The sequence below is a fragment of the Ambystoma mexicanum genome, chromosome 6q (genome assembly GCF_040938575.1).
Source record: "Ambystoma mexicanum isolate Mex_15411 chromosome 6q, UKY_AmexF1_1, whole genome shotgun sequence".
Lineage (NCBI taxonomy): Eukaryota > Metazoa > Chordata > Amphibia > Caudata > Ambystomatidae > Ambystoma > Ambystoma mexicanum.
Genome location: NC_090937.1, coordinates 54415419 through 54431787, shown reverse-complemented (window position 1 = coordinate 54431787; position 16369 = coordinate 54415419). Strand labels below are relative to the sequence as shown.

Genomic DNA, 16369 nt, shown 5'->3' with positions numbered 1-16369 from the left:
CTTACCCTGCCACCATTCTGCATTGCACTGGGGACTGTATCTGTACCCATACAGTCCCCCACAACCCCCCCACCCTATGTTCTTTTTATGCACTTATCAGACTTGCCCAGTTCTGCTCCCGTAAACAGCACTTGTCGGCTGCACTACCCTGTTTATTGCTCCATTATCTATTTTATTTGTATTATTATTTATCGGTTTATAATAAAACTAAAATAAAATGATCTTCTGCTCCGCACTTTCCACTCTCCACCTTCGATGCACTTTTCCCCATTCCCATGCACTTGCACGTTCTCAATGTCACTGGGCCTAGTAAGATCGTTGTTTTGTTCTCCCCTGTTCCCCTCCCTTGCCACGCTCTGAAACACTTTTGTACGAGCGCGATACAAATAAAATATATCATATCAGTAGTCTGAGGTTAACATCTCCCTGCCTAAAATGCCCTAAGAAACTCATGTTGGGAAATCTCTCCAGATCCCCGTAGGCCAAAAATCTCTTCAGGTCCCCAGTAGGCCAATTTGCCAGAGGGAGGACGGATTTAGGTGTGAAGCCTCAGTACGGGACACAGTCAAAGAGATATGCAGTTTTCTTATTGTAAAAGCACCATAGTGGGTTGCGCTTCTGGTAAAAATAATATAGGTCATTCTTTGATTGCTGTTCCAAAAAAGTTTATTTTATTTTTTAAACTTGCATTAATTTTCATGCAACTTTAAATTTCCTTCATGTATTTGTAAATGTCCATATACACATACTTTTCCTTTTTTCCATTCACATTTTTTTTGCTCTCAACACGTGTTTCCCCACGGTGATTATCCGTGGTTCGTCAGGAGAGATACTAAAAGGAAAGTATAGAAGAAAAAGAATAGAATAATAGTCAGAATTTGAATCAGAAAATATTTAATCGAAATGGTAGGGAGAAAGAATAATCTATTTAAATGATATGATTTATTTGATAGGTCAGTCTAGAAAAATGGATACCTCTCAAATTTGACGGCAAACGTATGTTGGTGGCTGTGGGCCAACCGTCTCATGCACGATATGACAGACATATAGGTTTCCGAGTTTGCCAATGAACGACCATTTTAATGTAACAAGGATCACCATTTTGTTTTTTAACCATTGCTCATTGCTTTCTGTTCTTATTGCTTCGCAGCACATTTTCTGCTTGCACTGCTAGACTGTAAAACATTGTTGTCTGAACGTGAAAGGACAAGGCCGCAGGGCCGCGAGGATAACAAGAGTTTGTTGAAACAACCTAGGCAGCGCCAGGAAGGAATGCCCGGCTCCCTCCCGAATGTAGCCTTGAAGCAGAGCTGCAGGGCATTTAATAATTTCGCAGCTGCCAGCCAGTCTCATTATATGGTAGAATATATTAGAATAAAGCAGCTAAAGGCTTGAATTATGCTCTTCTTACGGCCCCCCTTTACTGAGCCCTGTAGAGTGTGTCGGCTGCCAGGACACGAATAGCACCTCTTAGATAGAAAGGTCTGGAAAGTGACTCTTCCCCGTATGTAGCTCGCTTCCAAAAACAGAAGCACGGTGTTCTGTTCAACAACTGAAAGATGCCTCCGCACTTAAATTGCATATTGTTACTAGAATAGATATTTGAAGGTGTCATAATTAGTGTCCATCATCACACCGAGTTCAAAGTAACCCAATAAAGGGGGGTGTTAAACATGTCATAGCTGATTGTATGATAGGCATTTTGTATATATGTAACTGATGTACGTAATTCACTCTTGCGTCCCTCGAGGTCTAGAGATACAAGTCGCGGGGCGTGAGACCGAGTTGGCCAACAGACTATTTGCTTTGCAATAAACCCTAGCTTTGGGAATAAAACCTTGTGTCTGGCGTATCTATCGTGTGTGGTGACTTGCCCTGTTTCTATAGATGTAAGGGACCCCCTAGGGGCCCCTTTCAGATACACTCACCTATTTTCCTTATTCTTTATATCTCAACCAACATTCTCTCTAAATTTTCATATCTGTATTGTCATCAGCAGTATTTATTCTTATTTTCAAAACAATTCCTTCCAAAATATTTTTTTGCCCAAGAATAATGCAAAGTCAATTATTTAGACCATATATCAATCATGTATTACATTTAGGAATTATAAACATCCCATATATAGTCAACAGTATTTATTCTTGTTTTCAAAGCAATTCTTCAAAATTATTATTTTGCCCAATATTAGAAAATCATTTTTTAGACCATATATTAATCATGTATTTTATCATACAGTATTTTTCTATTTCTATTTGGGAGGCTACTGCTACTTCCTCCAAGTTAATTACCTTTTTGTTTCTGCTGTTCCTCAGGATCGATGGCCACCAGTTGCCAGGATCCGCGCTGGTGGCTTGTTTGGCTTTTTCTCTTTTAAAGCCTGCGATTGCGTGACGTATGACGTCACCGCGTTACGTTACGCGATGACGTCACGCTAAAAACGTCAGGCGGCCATTTTCCACTACTGAGGATCGCGTAACTAGTCCTTTCTTATGGAAGGACTATTTTTTCTAGCATTTTGTACCTAAAAGTGGAAGGTAAGTTTAAGCATGAACAAATTTTTGTTGAAAAGATTTTTTTAAAGAGGATTTTTTGGGGAAAAGAATAAAATGTAAATCAAAGATATTTAAAATATTTAGAGAAAGAAAAAAAGGAATAATTTAAATCCAAAGAAAGAAAAGAAGTAACTGTGAATCATTATGTATGCGGGCTGAATTAATTTCAATATGGTCATGTTAGGCAACTTGAACTTTCCTTTTCCTTTTTCTTTCTTAACTACAGATGTGTTTGTTTCCCACTCGCAAAAAAAAAAAATGGGTAAATTCTGGTATGTACGTTGTGGGGATTTGAATAGAAAGACGACCAAGGTACTTTGGTTCCTCACCCACAACTCATGCATCAAGCCCAAATTACATAACACTCACACAGATTGTGGCTTTCAACCGCAACCCAGAGGGAGCTGATACAGCGAGTGGCAGGTCTTACGTGCAATTGTAGTTGCTGCTCCATAGCCATATGGACAGTCTACATTTGCTGCATCCAGTTAGTACTTTGGGAAGGAACTCAGAAGAAATGTGCCCTCCAGGTGGACACGCCAGAGACTCCTCCCTACCCTCCAACTTAGCCTTACAACATACCTCCCCATGGAATGCTAGATAACAGTTTCTGCAATTAATGGGACTGCGTTTGCTATCCAAATGAATACACCCCTAGCGTATGCAGAATAAGATCTGTATCCTGTCCTGCCCATCTCCTGAAGGAAAGCTATTGCTATTGACCCCAGCAAGAAGTCAAACCATATCCCTAACCATAACTTTTAAGTACAGTGGTGACCGTTATTTCCATCCCCTGCATATATCCCATAGGTCCCCTGCATATAAACCTACATCCACAAACCAAACTTCACGACTACGAACAAACCATATTGTTGGACGGCAATCTGCCAGCCGAGGGACCCTGAGCTAAGCTGCTCAAGTGCAGGTCTAAACCAGATTTGGTTTATCATGCCGGTACAAGTTCGATTGCCTTCTCGCACTTCTCCCTCGATTTTGAAACATCCTTTGACCAACCTGGCCCTCGGTCGCTCCCAGCTTGGTCACTGTATGATTAAGGCACCCTATTTCGTCCGAGGGCCCAGCGCATGCATCAACTCCAAGCCATCTTGTAGGTGGAATACCATCCCCTGCCGTTACATCCAACATCCCATTTCCTCAGGCAAGTAAAAAAAACAAGGATTTATCATTGGTAGGACCTTAGGTTTAGCAGAAAACGGAAGCATGCAGCAACTTGCACTTTTTCAGGGCAAATTTCACCCTATTAAAGGCATTGCACTTGCCAGATGTAGTCTGAGAAGAATGCAAGAGCCCCGTTACATCCTTGAATTCTGCATCATTCCCATGAAAGTTGAAGTACTTTGTCCTTGAAGTTCAAGATCTTCACTATGATAGCACAAGGTGGTGCACTAGGAGAGGATTTCCTGGACAGGGCGCAATGAGCCCTCTGCACACCAACTCCCTGCAAAAGGTGCCACTAAGTGCAAGAGCCTATTTTCTACCTAGTTTGTGGTGTCGCCTCCTTCCTCGCCTTGGAGGCCAACAATACAGATATTATTCCACCAAGCACGTCCCTCTGCCTCTTCTACTCTGTCCTCCAGGAACCTCATCTGTACCTGGAGGTCCTTAATCTGTTGCTGCAGGGCTGTGGTCGGGCCCCTTATCTCAGCGATGCTCCTGGCATGCTCAGTGAAGGTTTCGGAGGAGCACATCTGCTCCAACTCCTCCTTATCTTGGCTTCCCAAGGATGTCCAGAGGGCCGCATTTGCCTCCAGCACAACCCATCCCGTCATGTCGATACCATCGGATTACCCTCCGACGCCCTCTTTTGGGTCGGAGAGGTGACATTTCCAGAGGCTTGATTGCCTTTCTTGCCCTGTGTGAACAAGTCCATCTTTACCTGCTTGTGGTGTGAGCCCATCATGCCAGTCAGTATGAATGGTCCACAATGTTAATACTCCTCTCACAAAAGGAGCACCCAATCAGCAATCTAGGTCCCTGCCATGTACCATGTTCATGGGGAGTATAGGCGAGGATGCTGCAGACTGGGGATGATCCGCTCGCGGCTCTGCCTCACAGAACAAAGTTATAAGGTGACTAGTTACTCACATGACATGCCAGTACCAGCTGAATCCAGGCAGCGCCAGCCCTCAGTGGGCCTTCTGAGGGCACTTCAAGTCCCAACGTCCGGTTGTATTTGTTCAGCTCCTCAGGGGGCTACCTGTAGAGCAATCCGACAGCCAGAGCTGCAATTAATGGGTCCTTGGTCTCTTCTGAACGATAGCACACAGTAACACTGCCCCTCCAACCATTGGGCTGCAACAGCCCAGGGGCTCTAATAGTGTCACTGCATTCTGCAGCTTTGAGGCAGGCACCTGCAGGCCCACTCTTCAATTGTCGGGGACACGTCCGGGACCAGAGACAGCTAGGTCGCCACCCAGAACCCAATAAAGAGGCTCCTGTCCGAGTCCCTCTGGAGATTCCACTCCCTGCTGGTACACCACGCAGTGCAAAGTGCAGATCGCCTCAGGGGTTTCGTCTCGCTTCACTGCTGTCCCCTCCTGCTCAGGTGAGGGGCATTACCCCCTTACACAGAATCGGAGATGACTCGGTCCATGAGCCAAGCCACCGAGCTTTCTGCTCTTCAGTGGGCTGCTCGACGTGCAACCATCTTGTGCAGCGTCACCTCGATAGAAAAAAGGCAGGGGGGCTAGTGTTTGAGGCCCAGAATGCGACTGCACCTTGGTTCCAACCTAAGGTTGGGCCCCTTCACTTTACAGTCTGTCAATCCGGATCTTGTAGATGCAGATATCGACTGCGGATCCGCCATCAGGATTGAAGTGTCCATGGGGAGCAGAGTGGGCTTACATCTGTTCCTCTCAGGCTCCAAGCCATGCCCCGGCATTGGCCAAATTCTACAGTGCTGGTGGCATCTCTTAGAAGAGGAAGGACCTGTGGCTCTGGGAATGGGACCACTTCTTGGCCTTCCGTCGATGCCCATCTTCCTTCTCCGTGGTAGGTCTTTCGATTTTGGCCCCCGCTGACCAAACGCATGCCCACGCCAGTGACATGGAGAGCAGTCAGTTAACTGCAAGCTTCCCTAACCTATCCTTCAAAGACTTCAGGATCTTACTGCAAGACTAACAACTCTGTGTTGTGACCTGTGCCGAGGCACCACACGCTGATGTCATGCGGGTCAGTCAATGAAGTCTTCGAGACGCAGTGTATGTAGCGATTGAAACTTGATGCAGGGTGGGAACATGGTGGCTCGCTTCACTGAAAATAGTTGAGTGAAAATGTCGGATGATTGAAAGATTGCAGTGTTCCTAACGAGCAGCCTGCTGAGCTTGCGGAAAAAGGAACTGATGTACAGGGGAATAGTAACGCAGTATATGTATTACACCCGACATCACATCCGGAGCCGAAGATTGAGCAGTCAAGAGATTGACGATAAACGGCCCGACGATGTCCACAATGCTCCCTGTCGAAGATTTTTCCCAGCAGCTGAAGCTAGAAGGGGATATCGATTTGATGAGCAATCTGCACGAGAAAGGAAACCCATTGAAAATATATAAAATTCTGCATTACATTTTTTCAAATCATTTCAATTTACTATGCGTTTCATTTAAAGTTTTCAGTTTCTTTCAAATCTCAAGTTTAACATGCAAGGCACATACATTGCAGCGAAAATAAAATAATCCGTACTTGCATTAAAAAGGAGATTGAAAATCAATGTTACTTTTTTCCCTTCATGTACTCTACGTTAGAATACATTGTCTGAAAAGTTAAATAACCCTTTTACTGCCATAGTAAATACAATCAATGAGGTAATATGAAAAGTGAGTAAAAGTAATAAGTCCCCAAAATCTCCAAGTATACTATTCAAAAATGAATTCTATACCATCTAGATCAAGATCGATCACTGTTGGTTTATTTATAAAGCGCACCAAGCCCTGAGGCATCTGGGTGCATTTATTGGTTGCAAAGACAATATATTTACAGTTACATATGAATAGGTTACATTGACAATATATTTACCATTGCATATGATACAAGAAGAAACACATGAATAATATCCAGTAGGATGTTAGATGTACAGTGATAAAGGAGGAGTTATTTACAGTTACATTTGGTAAAATAAAATGCAGGTGGATTAAGAATGAGAAGGAGGCAACTATTACAATGATGGTTTGTGAAGTGCATCTAGATTGTTAGTCCTCTTGCGAGAGAATCCATGTTTTAGAATTTTTTCTGAATGGTGGAAGGAGGGTTCTGTTCTTCGGGTCATTGGTAGTGTGTTCCAGTTTAGAAACAAGCACGGGGAAGCTGGTGCCTCCCGCTTTCTGCAGCTTAAACCTAGGGACCTTCAGGCAGTGAGTTTGTGCCGTTCTGGTGGAACGTGTAGTGGTGTTTCGGGTGAGGTTCTCAGCCTGGTTGCTAGGTGCCAAATTGGCAAGGCACTTATGAGAGAGTGTTTTGTACTCTATCCTTTGGGTGACAGAAAGCCCTTGGGCGTTTCGTATCAAAATCAGAGATATGTTGGGACCTTGGGACATTCAATGCTGCTCTCAGGGCATGGTTTTGAATTACTTGTAACTTGTTAAGGTTACGTTGACTCGAGCCTATGTAGAGTGCATTGCAGTAGTGAATTTTGGAGAGTACTAACAGTTGTGGATAGAAATGCTACTGCCATTCATTTTTAAAATATCATTCCGACAACATCCTAATGTACCCATAGAGTTATCCCTTAACAATGCACTCTGACGACTAAGATTTTTATTTTTAGCCGAGCAGGTTAACATAGTGCCAGTAATGTACAACTCAATGTGTTCTAGAGTCTATATACAATTGTCCACCTAGTACCGGTTGTCTCCATACTCCCCTTAGAGTAAAATCACCTAAAAATACACCATCTCAAACTAGCACAAAGTCAGCTCATTAATAATTACAATCATGTCATTGCTCTGCTACAGAATGCTAACTCAGACGTTTAATTGATGGTTGAAATTGATTGCATGGTTTGTTACAGCTTATTTGACAAAACCAGAAAAGATCAAAGCAAATGAGGTTTCAGCTGATTAGTTAACAGATCAGAGTTTGAACCAAAAACCGTTCAGCCTTGCTGTTGCAATGGATTTTCAGAACCAGCCTTGAGGCAAGGTTCTGAGAAGCCCTACAAGAAAAGTAAAAACTCAAAAAGGTAGTGTAGCAAAGCAGTAAGACTTCAGGTAATATGGAGGTATTTTGTATTTGTATTTTATTGAATTTATATAGCGCTTTAATCCAAAGTGCTTTACATGAGGAACATGAAAATATACAAGCATAAAATGGCTAATGAATCACAACCAGGAAGCAGTACAAGGAAAAATGTACCTTATTGGTAAGGGGAAGAGTAGAGAAGGACCAAGGTGTGAGAGGGAATGGGTGGTATGAGTGGAGGTAGAAGCAGAAGTAAGAGGAGGCGAGAAGGTGTGCGGGAGAAGAATGGAAAGAATAAGACTAGAAAGATCGGGAGGTAGGGCAGGAGGGAGTAGAGGGGAAGGAGAGGACACTTGTGGCGGTGTTGTGAGGACACTGTTAAGGTGGGTGTGGCATTAGGGAGGCCAATCTATTTTGGTGAACATGGACGACAGAAGTCTATCGAAACACAATGCAGGTAAGTAGCAAGGCTTAGACTCGGGAGGGGTCTGAGGGGACTAGATCTACAATAAGTTTACACAGAGAAACAATTAGTTTGACAGAACAAAAATATACAATGATTTATTAGGCGTTTAAAATGCACACCAAGCAATGAAACCTTCAGGTAAATATTGTTACACAACTACTATAAAATACATATATACATCGACGATTGGATGTTACAGGGAGAACCCCAACACTTTACCTTAACGGCAGTTTAGCAACAGTTCAGCAGAGTTATCAGCAATACTTTCAATAACTATGTGAAACGCAGGGAAGTAATCAGATTAGAAATGCACAAACACAAAAATTAACCCTAGATTAAGATCCCTGCCAATTTAGTAAGTCTAGCTCTGAGCTGACCTGGGACCCAGTGCCCCCGTCTCACCAGTTTTACAAGTTACACTGTTCAGGTAGTTTTACTATTTCAGAAAAGTCGTGGTTACCTTGCAAAATTGTTTGACCCTAGTAGATAAAAAGGATCTCACGCAGGTTGCTGTGTCTCATTGTGTGATATTATCCATGTTGTAGACACATGGTCTAGAAATGATGGTCAGCCAACACGTGTTTCAACACCGATGGGTCTTTATCAAGGCAGGTGGGGTTGGTCTATGGTAAGATTTCCCAAATTGTTCAAGGCGGCCGCGTGGCAAGGTTTCTAAGATCTTTGATGGAAGTCCCAAGGCTGTTGCCTTGTAATGGGGGTTCGCTGTGTGTGGTTTTACTATTTGTTTAATCAATTAAAGTGGTTATGATTCAGTATTCCAAAAGTTAAAAGGCAGATCTCTCTCTCCGAGTGCCACAAAACTAAAATAGATTGGGGTGGGGTGAAATTCTTGATTAGACCACCAAGCTGAGTCAGCCAGGATATATAGAGACCGGACTTTACACCAATACATCGCTGTGGTGTGGGGGGGGGGGGGGGAATGAAGGGGAAGAACAGGCAAGTAAACTTAACTCCCCATCCCCCTACTCCCCACCCCCCCCCCCAATTACTCCAGAATCTGTTGGGGGAATACACTTCTGTGCTTGATCCGGTTGAGGGAGGTCCAGCAGTCGCAGGTACAGACGCAGTTTTCAGGCACTGGATTTAGTTTGTTGGTTCACGGTACCTGTATTACTGTTCAAGACACTAGCCAGCTTATCACCCTTGCCACGAAAGTAAGAAGACTTCTGCAGAGCAGCTGACCTTCAGGGAGCAAAAAAGACTTCATGCAATGGTATTCCCAACAAACAGGCAGCGATGGGAAATCTTCAGTTGGAGAACAAAGGAGCAGGTTCAACATGATCCTCCAAGTTCCAAGTATGCACAAGGAGTAGCGACAGATGCAGCTAAATAGCCCAGGAGAGAGCTAGTCAGACCAGTGACAAGCAGGACCCAATGGGTGGTCCATGGACACATCTGAAAGCGCATCTGGCACAGATATTGAAGCAGTGGTAAAGACTGGATGTTCCCATCGGTTCAGGGGTTGAAGCACCAACAAAGGCCTGGAGGTCTGGACAGAGCTTCATCTGGTGTTGGCTGGAAGCAGTGCTGTCATGTACAACAGTCAGCAGGTTGCACTTCGTTGTCAGGGTCTTGGCTCCAAAAATGATCTGGAGAATGGCTTAGGAAGCTGTTTCATCCTGGATTTGGACTGGAGTCGCCAAAAGGTCCACCAATGGTAAGGATCTGCATCATTTAAACTGGCAAAAGTCTAAAATGTCCGACCTTAACTTCTGGCTACATGGGTCATAGTAGACAAAGATCGGCACTTCGTAGTAGCTGCATGTGCCGTCCTCCCAGATTGGCTTCCCACTAGATTACCTATACAACAGCTAAGTGAATGCCTGGTGGGGGAGTGAAGGTTGTTTTCCTGGTTCTCTTAAGGGATACATGTGTGTTACCTGTTTGGAAGAGTTACAGGATTTAGCTGAATGTCTTCCCAGTATGGCTGTCTCCACCCACTGCCACCTGGTCTCCTCACACCCCGTGTGTACCTACAAAAGGTGTTAATCAGAAGGCTGTCTCCATACCACAAATGCCTTGCCCAGCAACAGCTGTTGCAGATGCCTGTAGGTTGACTGCATGTTTGCTTTCTTTTATGTTTTTCAAAAGATATCATGTTGGCGTTTTAGTCACCACAACGTGTATTTGTGCAAATCTAGGAATGAAGTGTCCTCAGAATGAGGACTCGTTTTGTTTCTGCAGATGACAGACTTTCCTGGGGACTTGTTTTCTCTAGTATGCCAGTGATAGTAATCCAGCCCTTTCTGATCAGGCACATCAATGTCTCTAAGCAGATATCATGGAGCATCAGAAGAACAGCGATCAGGTATGTGAAAACATAGCGCAGGTTTAAGTGGGACATGTCCTGTTCCGACTGCCCTCCACTGTCTTTTCGGTTTTCCAGAGCCAGGTGTGCAGCGGAGTTGGCGAGATGCATTGGGACCTAGACTGGAGGAAACCCCAATAGGAGAGTGAGGACCGCAGCAAAAGAGTTTCAGGTGAGTACTCAATCTGAGCTAACTGCTGAGAATTCTGGAGCTAGTGCCACATGCCGGTAGGTAGGCCTTAAACAGGCTCTCACACATTATCTCGCAATATTTCCAAAGTCTCACAGATGTCCCTAAATCTCATGCAGTCCTTTGGCCTTGCCTTTTGCGACCTCCTGTGCCTAAACATGTGATCAAACCCCTTAATGTTGGGCCCTAAGCCATGCATGTTATCTGCCAGCCCAATTGTGAGCCTTTACTGCTGGATCACTCACAGCGAGTGCAATGGCCTGGCCGTGTGGTGCAACCACGACACAGTTTAATCAAGGAAAACCACTGGCCTAACATTCTGCTAAGCAACAGACTCAGGGGTACGGATGTAGACTGGGATCAGAGAGTACGAGCCGCCACATCCTGTTCTCGCACACAGATCACCAACTTGCGCGGGAAAGCCAGGGTTTGCCAGGGAAAGTGCTTTCCATGTATGTCAATTCCGGACCAGAGAGGGAAAGAAGGTAGTCAAACAATAGGCAAATCTCTCGTGGAACAGCAATTTTAGAGTATTTTACTCCTTACGGCATTATGCAGTAAAATGCAAAAAAAAGTGCACAAGTTAAAGTTAAAATCAAAAGAAAAATATCTGCTGTCACCATGAAAGGCACATTGCATTTGTAACCACAATGTTGCAAAAGAAAAATAATGATATAGTATCCTAACTGCACTACGCTTAAAGTTTATTTGTGCAACTTTAAAATGACAAACTCACTAATGGAGACACTTATGAACCGATAGGTTTCCCCATAAAAATAGCACAAACCAAGCACAGTTAAGCAGAAGGCTTTACTGGTCTTCAAAAAGTCAGATCAAAGCAAAAAGAAAGGGTGTGTCATAGAAGTCAATGGGAGGAAAGGACAAAGAAGGAAATCATTGCTAAAATACAAAAACCATAAGGAATGTACAAAGAATTCAACATCAGCACTTCACTTTTAGAGCACAGTCAAAGCAGTTAGAAAACCTGGAAAGTAGTAAAGTTGTAAGTCAGGGATCTGTAGAGTCCCAAGGCTCAACTCAGGTCGACCATCAATGCAGTGAATTAGTCCAAACTAAAGCTGATTATCTCACAGGATAGTTTCAAGGGGCACTTTCGAAGGCTTCTTAAAGACAGGATTCTCAAGCAAGGGTGAAGATGGGTGGTTCCCACTGGCCCAGTTGTCTTTGTACTGTTCAAGTCCTTCAGGAGATCTGCCAAGAAGCAGGGCTTTGGTGGGACAGCAGAAAAAAAGTACTGCTGCCTGCTTGCAAGGTTCCCGGTCTTTAGCGGGATGTTCCTCTTTATAGCAGTATTGGTTCCAACTACAAGATGCATAATGGTTGCAGAAGTCCCCATTACATCCAGGATTCAAGCTGGAGACGGCCCCAATTACAACAAAGGTACGGATCAGCAATATTCAAACTGGCAGGGGCTATCGGATCCTGGAAACCTCTGGTGAACACATTTTCACAGCAAACAAAACTTTGCCATGGATACGGACTCAGACCAGACACTCGGCCCGCACATCTGGCCACAAACTGGCACTTTGCCTGCAAAAACTGGAGCTTTCTCTGGGAAAGGGATGACCAAATGGAAAATTCAGCCCTGCAGGGCAGAAAAAAGGCCAACTACAAGATGGTCAAAGGGCAGGCAAAAAATATCTTGGCACCACTGAGTATATTAAACTCAAAATTGGTTTGTGAATGGTCAGAAATGCGAAGCTGACATAAGGTATAGTTTTCTCAATGTTTGCCATTTATTAAATAAAAAAGTGAGATAAACACCAATCTTTCCAGATGCAACAATAATATACATACCTAGCAAACTAAAACTGGAGAAAGACTACCTAGTGTCCAAAAAGTCTGATTCTCACACTAATACAAACAATAAAAGTATACAAAGAATATGTGGCAGTCTTTAGTCCAGCAAAACAGTGCAGCAGTTTAAACTTAAACGTACTCCTTGTGACCAGGAAAAGTTCTGTTTCAGCAAAAAAATTGTCTTTTCCCTCCACTGCATCCTTCCATTTCGTAAAGTAAATGTCTCTTCCGCAAATAAAAATACATTTAAAAAGAAAAAAAAAAAAAAGGATCAAAGCAATTGTTCCCCTCAGGATGTAAAGCAATTATTCATACATCCCACTTCTTCCAATAGAATACTTTCGTCCGGATAGCACAGCAAATACCTTAAGTGATGCAACATTTTGTCAAAATGATAACACGTTCGTTCCACCACACCTTTTTGCCACAAACACTTCTTCAAAACCTCTTTTCTGGTATAGGCGCCTGCCAAGGCTTACTATGATTCCTTTCCTGGTGTACTCGCCTATAATTAAGAAAACTCCTACAACTACCACTGGTTTTCGTGGCAATATTTGTTCCAAGATTCTTCACACCAATATCCCATGTAAGGAGGGCTGAGCAATGACTGCCTCTTTTTACATTCTCTTGACAATGTGGGTTAGAGAAGTGCACCCACGTTGCCTCTTGACTGCTTCTTTACAGCCTCTTGCATGTTAGCAATGCGGGTTACAGGTTTCCCCCCAATTGGTGTCCCATAGAAGGGGAGTTGCAGGCCCTTCAGTACTTTGTAGCAGTATTAAAAAAATGGTTTACTGACAATTGTCTTGTTCGGCGGGCCACTGGGTCACCTCTAGCTTCAGGCCAACTCACCAGTCTTTGGCATCGCTGCTTCCCTGTTTGATACTGCAGTGTACCTCCTGCGTCCTGGCTACTGTGTTGCAAGCTCCAACGTATCTTCAGCAGACTGCACAGCTCTTCTCTGGAACTCTGCCAGCTTCGTTGGTCACATGGGTCCTCCCGCACACCAAAACTGCCATAAGTCGGGCGGTGAGCGTGTCTCCCCTTTGGCTGGCCTTCTCTTCCTGATGCCGCTTCATGCAGCATGCACTCTGTCGCACGCCTTCACTTCTCGCGTGGGCATCAGCTGGCTCCATTCCTTCTGCAGTAATCCAGACTGCCTCAGCTACTCCTTCCGCATCTCTTCAGCTGTAACTCATTCCTGCGTTTAAATGTCCCACTTAAGTGTCTGTTCTATAATAACTAGACAGCACATTCTGGTCAATAGTACCTTTGATCCTACTCTAGATCCTTCTTCCGCATCCCTGTTCAACAGGCATTACTGATCTTGAAGTCCATAATAGACTGCATAGCAGTTCCATTGGATTGCTCCATTTTACAATATTCCATCAATGAGTTTACAATATTCCATCAATGAGTCAGGAAGAATAGGGTAATCATGAGTTAAAGGGGTCACCAATTCCCCCCCAATACGAGTCCCCTCCCATTTGATCCTGACCCTGGGGGCAGTATTATGTGGTAGGATCAGGTAGTGGCTGCCTTCCACTGGTCACATGAGAAGACCCATACCATTCATCACACATTCTTGCTCAAAAATGCTAAAAGGGGATGGGACCATAAAATAAACTGTAGAAATAAATCTGCTGCCATCAGACAGTCTTGGACACTCCGAGTTTATAACCAGGAAGTTCCAAATAAAGCTTCAGCGACACAATGTGCCCCTGCCGCACTTCAGTGTAAGTTGAAGAGTGTAGGAAAAATAAACAGAATTTTACCATGGCGATAACCATAGGGACTGATCAATGCCGCGAAAGGAAATGAGTTCAGCAAGGCCAGTGAAGTTAAAAAGGGTACTCTCCTCCGAATGTCAGAACAGGTTCAAAACAATAACAAAAATGAGTATCCCATTTAGAAAATCTTTCCGAATAAGATCCTTGGCCAGAAATACGATGGGGAGGGTCGTGAAAAAAGTATGTAAACACCCACTTAATCACTGAGAAACCACCCATAGCGTTGTCAGCTCACTAGGCCCACTTCAGACGAAGGACTGGGTGCAGGAATCGCAGGTGCAGTAATAGGTTTCTGGATTGGGAATGGCTAGGTAGCAATTCTGTGCTCCAAGGAGACTGTTCCAGATACTATGAAGCGATGACCACTGCACGTCCCACGACAGGACATTCCCTCCCATTCTTCGCCACAAGAACTTGACAGATTGGCAGCAGCAAAGTACATCCCGATCAGAGGGCATCAAGCAACACTTGCAGCAATGGGGAATACTCTGCTCCAGTAAGGACTCTGCTCCACTTCGGCTGCAGGAAGACCGGCATAGGGGCTACACGCAGACGACCTGCCACAAGCCAAAACTTTGAATGGGGACCAATGCACTACAAATGCTATAGATTAAGCTCATCCGCCCAGAGGCTGGTTCAAGGATGCTTTTGAAGGCATCCGAGGGCAGGATCCTCATACTAGGGTCTGAACAGCTTGGTCCACCAGCCTTAGGGTGCAAGAACCATCAAGGGTCTTCTTGAGATCACTTCAGAGAGAAATGGTTTCACCAATACTTGGCTGGAGGTCCTCAACTATTGTCCTCATGTTGCAACTCTTTGCAGGGTTCTGGACGCCAAAGAACAATCTGAAGAACAGCTGCAGGACAACTCCTGTTATACCAAATTAGAGTTATGGTCCTCCCCAGATCACCAACGACAAGTAAATGCACCATTCAACCTGGTAAGAGCTGTTCAGCCATCCACTTGCCCCACATCTGCTCAGCAACAGATATACCCTTGGCTCCAGTGATTAATGTTATTAGGTACCTGCAACTAGAATTCCAACATGGCAACTGACTAAATAAGAGCCTTAAACTACTTTTGTTCCATTATGCAGTTTTAAGAATTTCCAGCAGCACAGATGAGACAGCAGGAATACAAGATGGTTCGCAAAATCTTAAATCCAACTTTGCAATCAAATTAAAATCCTAAACATAATGTTCATTTCAACTCACTGGACATTTACTTTGCCAATCAACGGGACAAGTGTACCCTTGCATAAGCCAAGGGTGATTCAATAGGTGTCCAACAGAAATTCTCCTCTTTGGGTCCACCTAAAATGCAATGAGAGAAAATGGGTTTCAAATGATATTTAATCGCATCTATAAACACTATATAGGCTCATGCACACAGTCATGTCTCAAAGGTTACAATTTTGTAATAAGTAAAAATGTATGGGCTAAGAATGCAGAGATTTGAAAAACTAAGCACATCATTTTCAGATAATCTGGAAAGAGTTCCCAAAACTTGTATTTTGTTAAATCCCCATGTATAGTTTCGACTAACTTTCATGGTAAATTAGTTTGGCATAGTTGGTTACAATTACATATATATGGCTCAGGCATGAAAGCATACTTGGAGAACATTGTTGGACTGTGGGGCTGACTGCAGCTGGGATCCAGGATCCAGAGTTAAGACCCTACCCCACTCTCTTTGTAAATAAAAACATCAATAGAAATGGGTAGGTTGAGTAGCGGGTAAAAGCTGGGGAGTGGAATCTCGCAGTAAGAAAGGAAAAAAAGCCAGATAGACATAGGACAAATTTATAATGGAACAAAAAGGTTAGCAAAATCACAGAACTACATCGATACCTAGAGTGCAAACAGGTTGGATCATTGGAGTGCTCAAAGGTCTGCTTTGCATAGGAGATTGTTTTTAGAACAGAGTGATAAAAATACTAGAGTATCCCATAGCAAATGCTCAATCAATACAGTTTAACTGATGCATAAAAATACCATGGTTAAATAACTATTTTTAAATGCA

At 43.8% G+C, this 16369-nt stretch overlaps 1 protein-coding gene across 3 annotated transcripts in view; it reads right to left on the bottom strand.

The window, feature by feature from the left end:
- The window catches only part of MELK (maternal embryonic leucine zipper kinase), a 711420-nt gene that overhangs the window by 370401 nt on the left and 324650 nt on the right, over positions 1–16369 (bottom strand). For all 3 annotated transcript variants that reach the window (XM_069630471.1, XM_069630473.1, XM_069630472.1), the window contains exon 10: positions 15562–15660. In XM_069630471.1, the coding sequence (XP_069486572.1) occupies positions 15562–15660 (99 nt within the window). The remainder of the gene's footprint in view (positions 1–15561; positions 15661–16369) is intronic.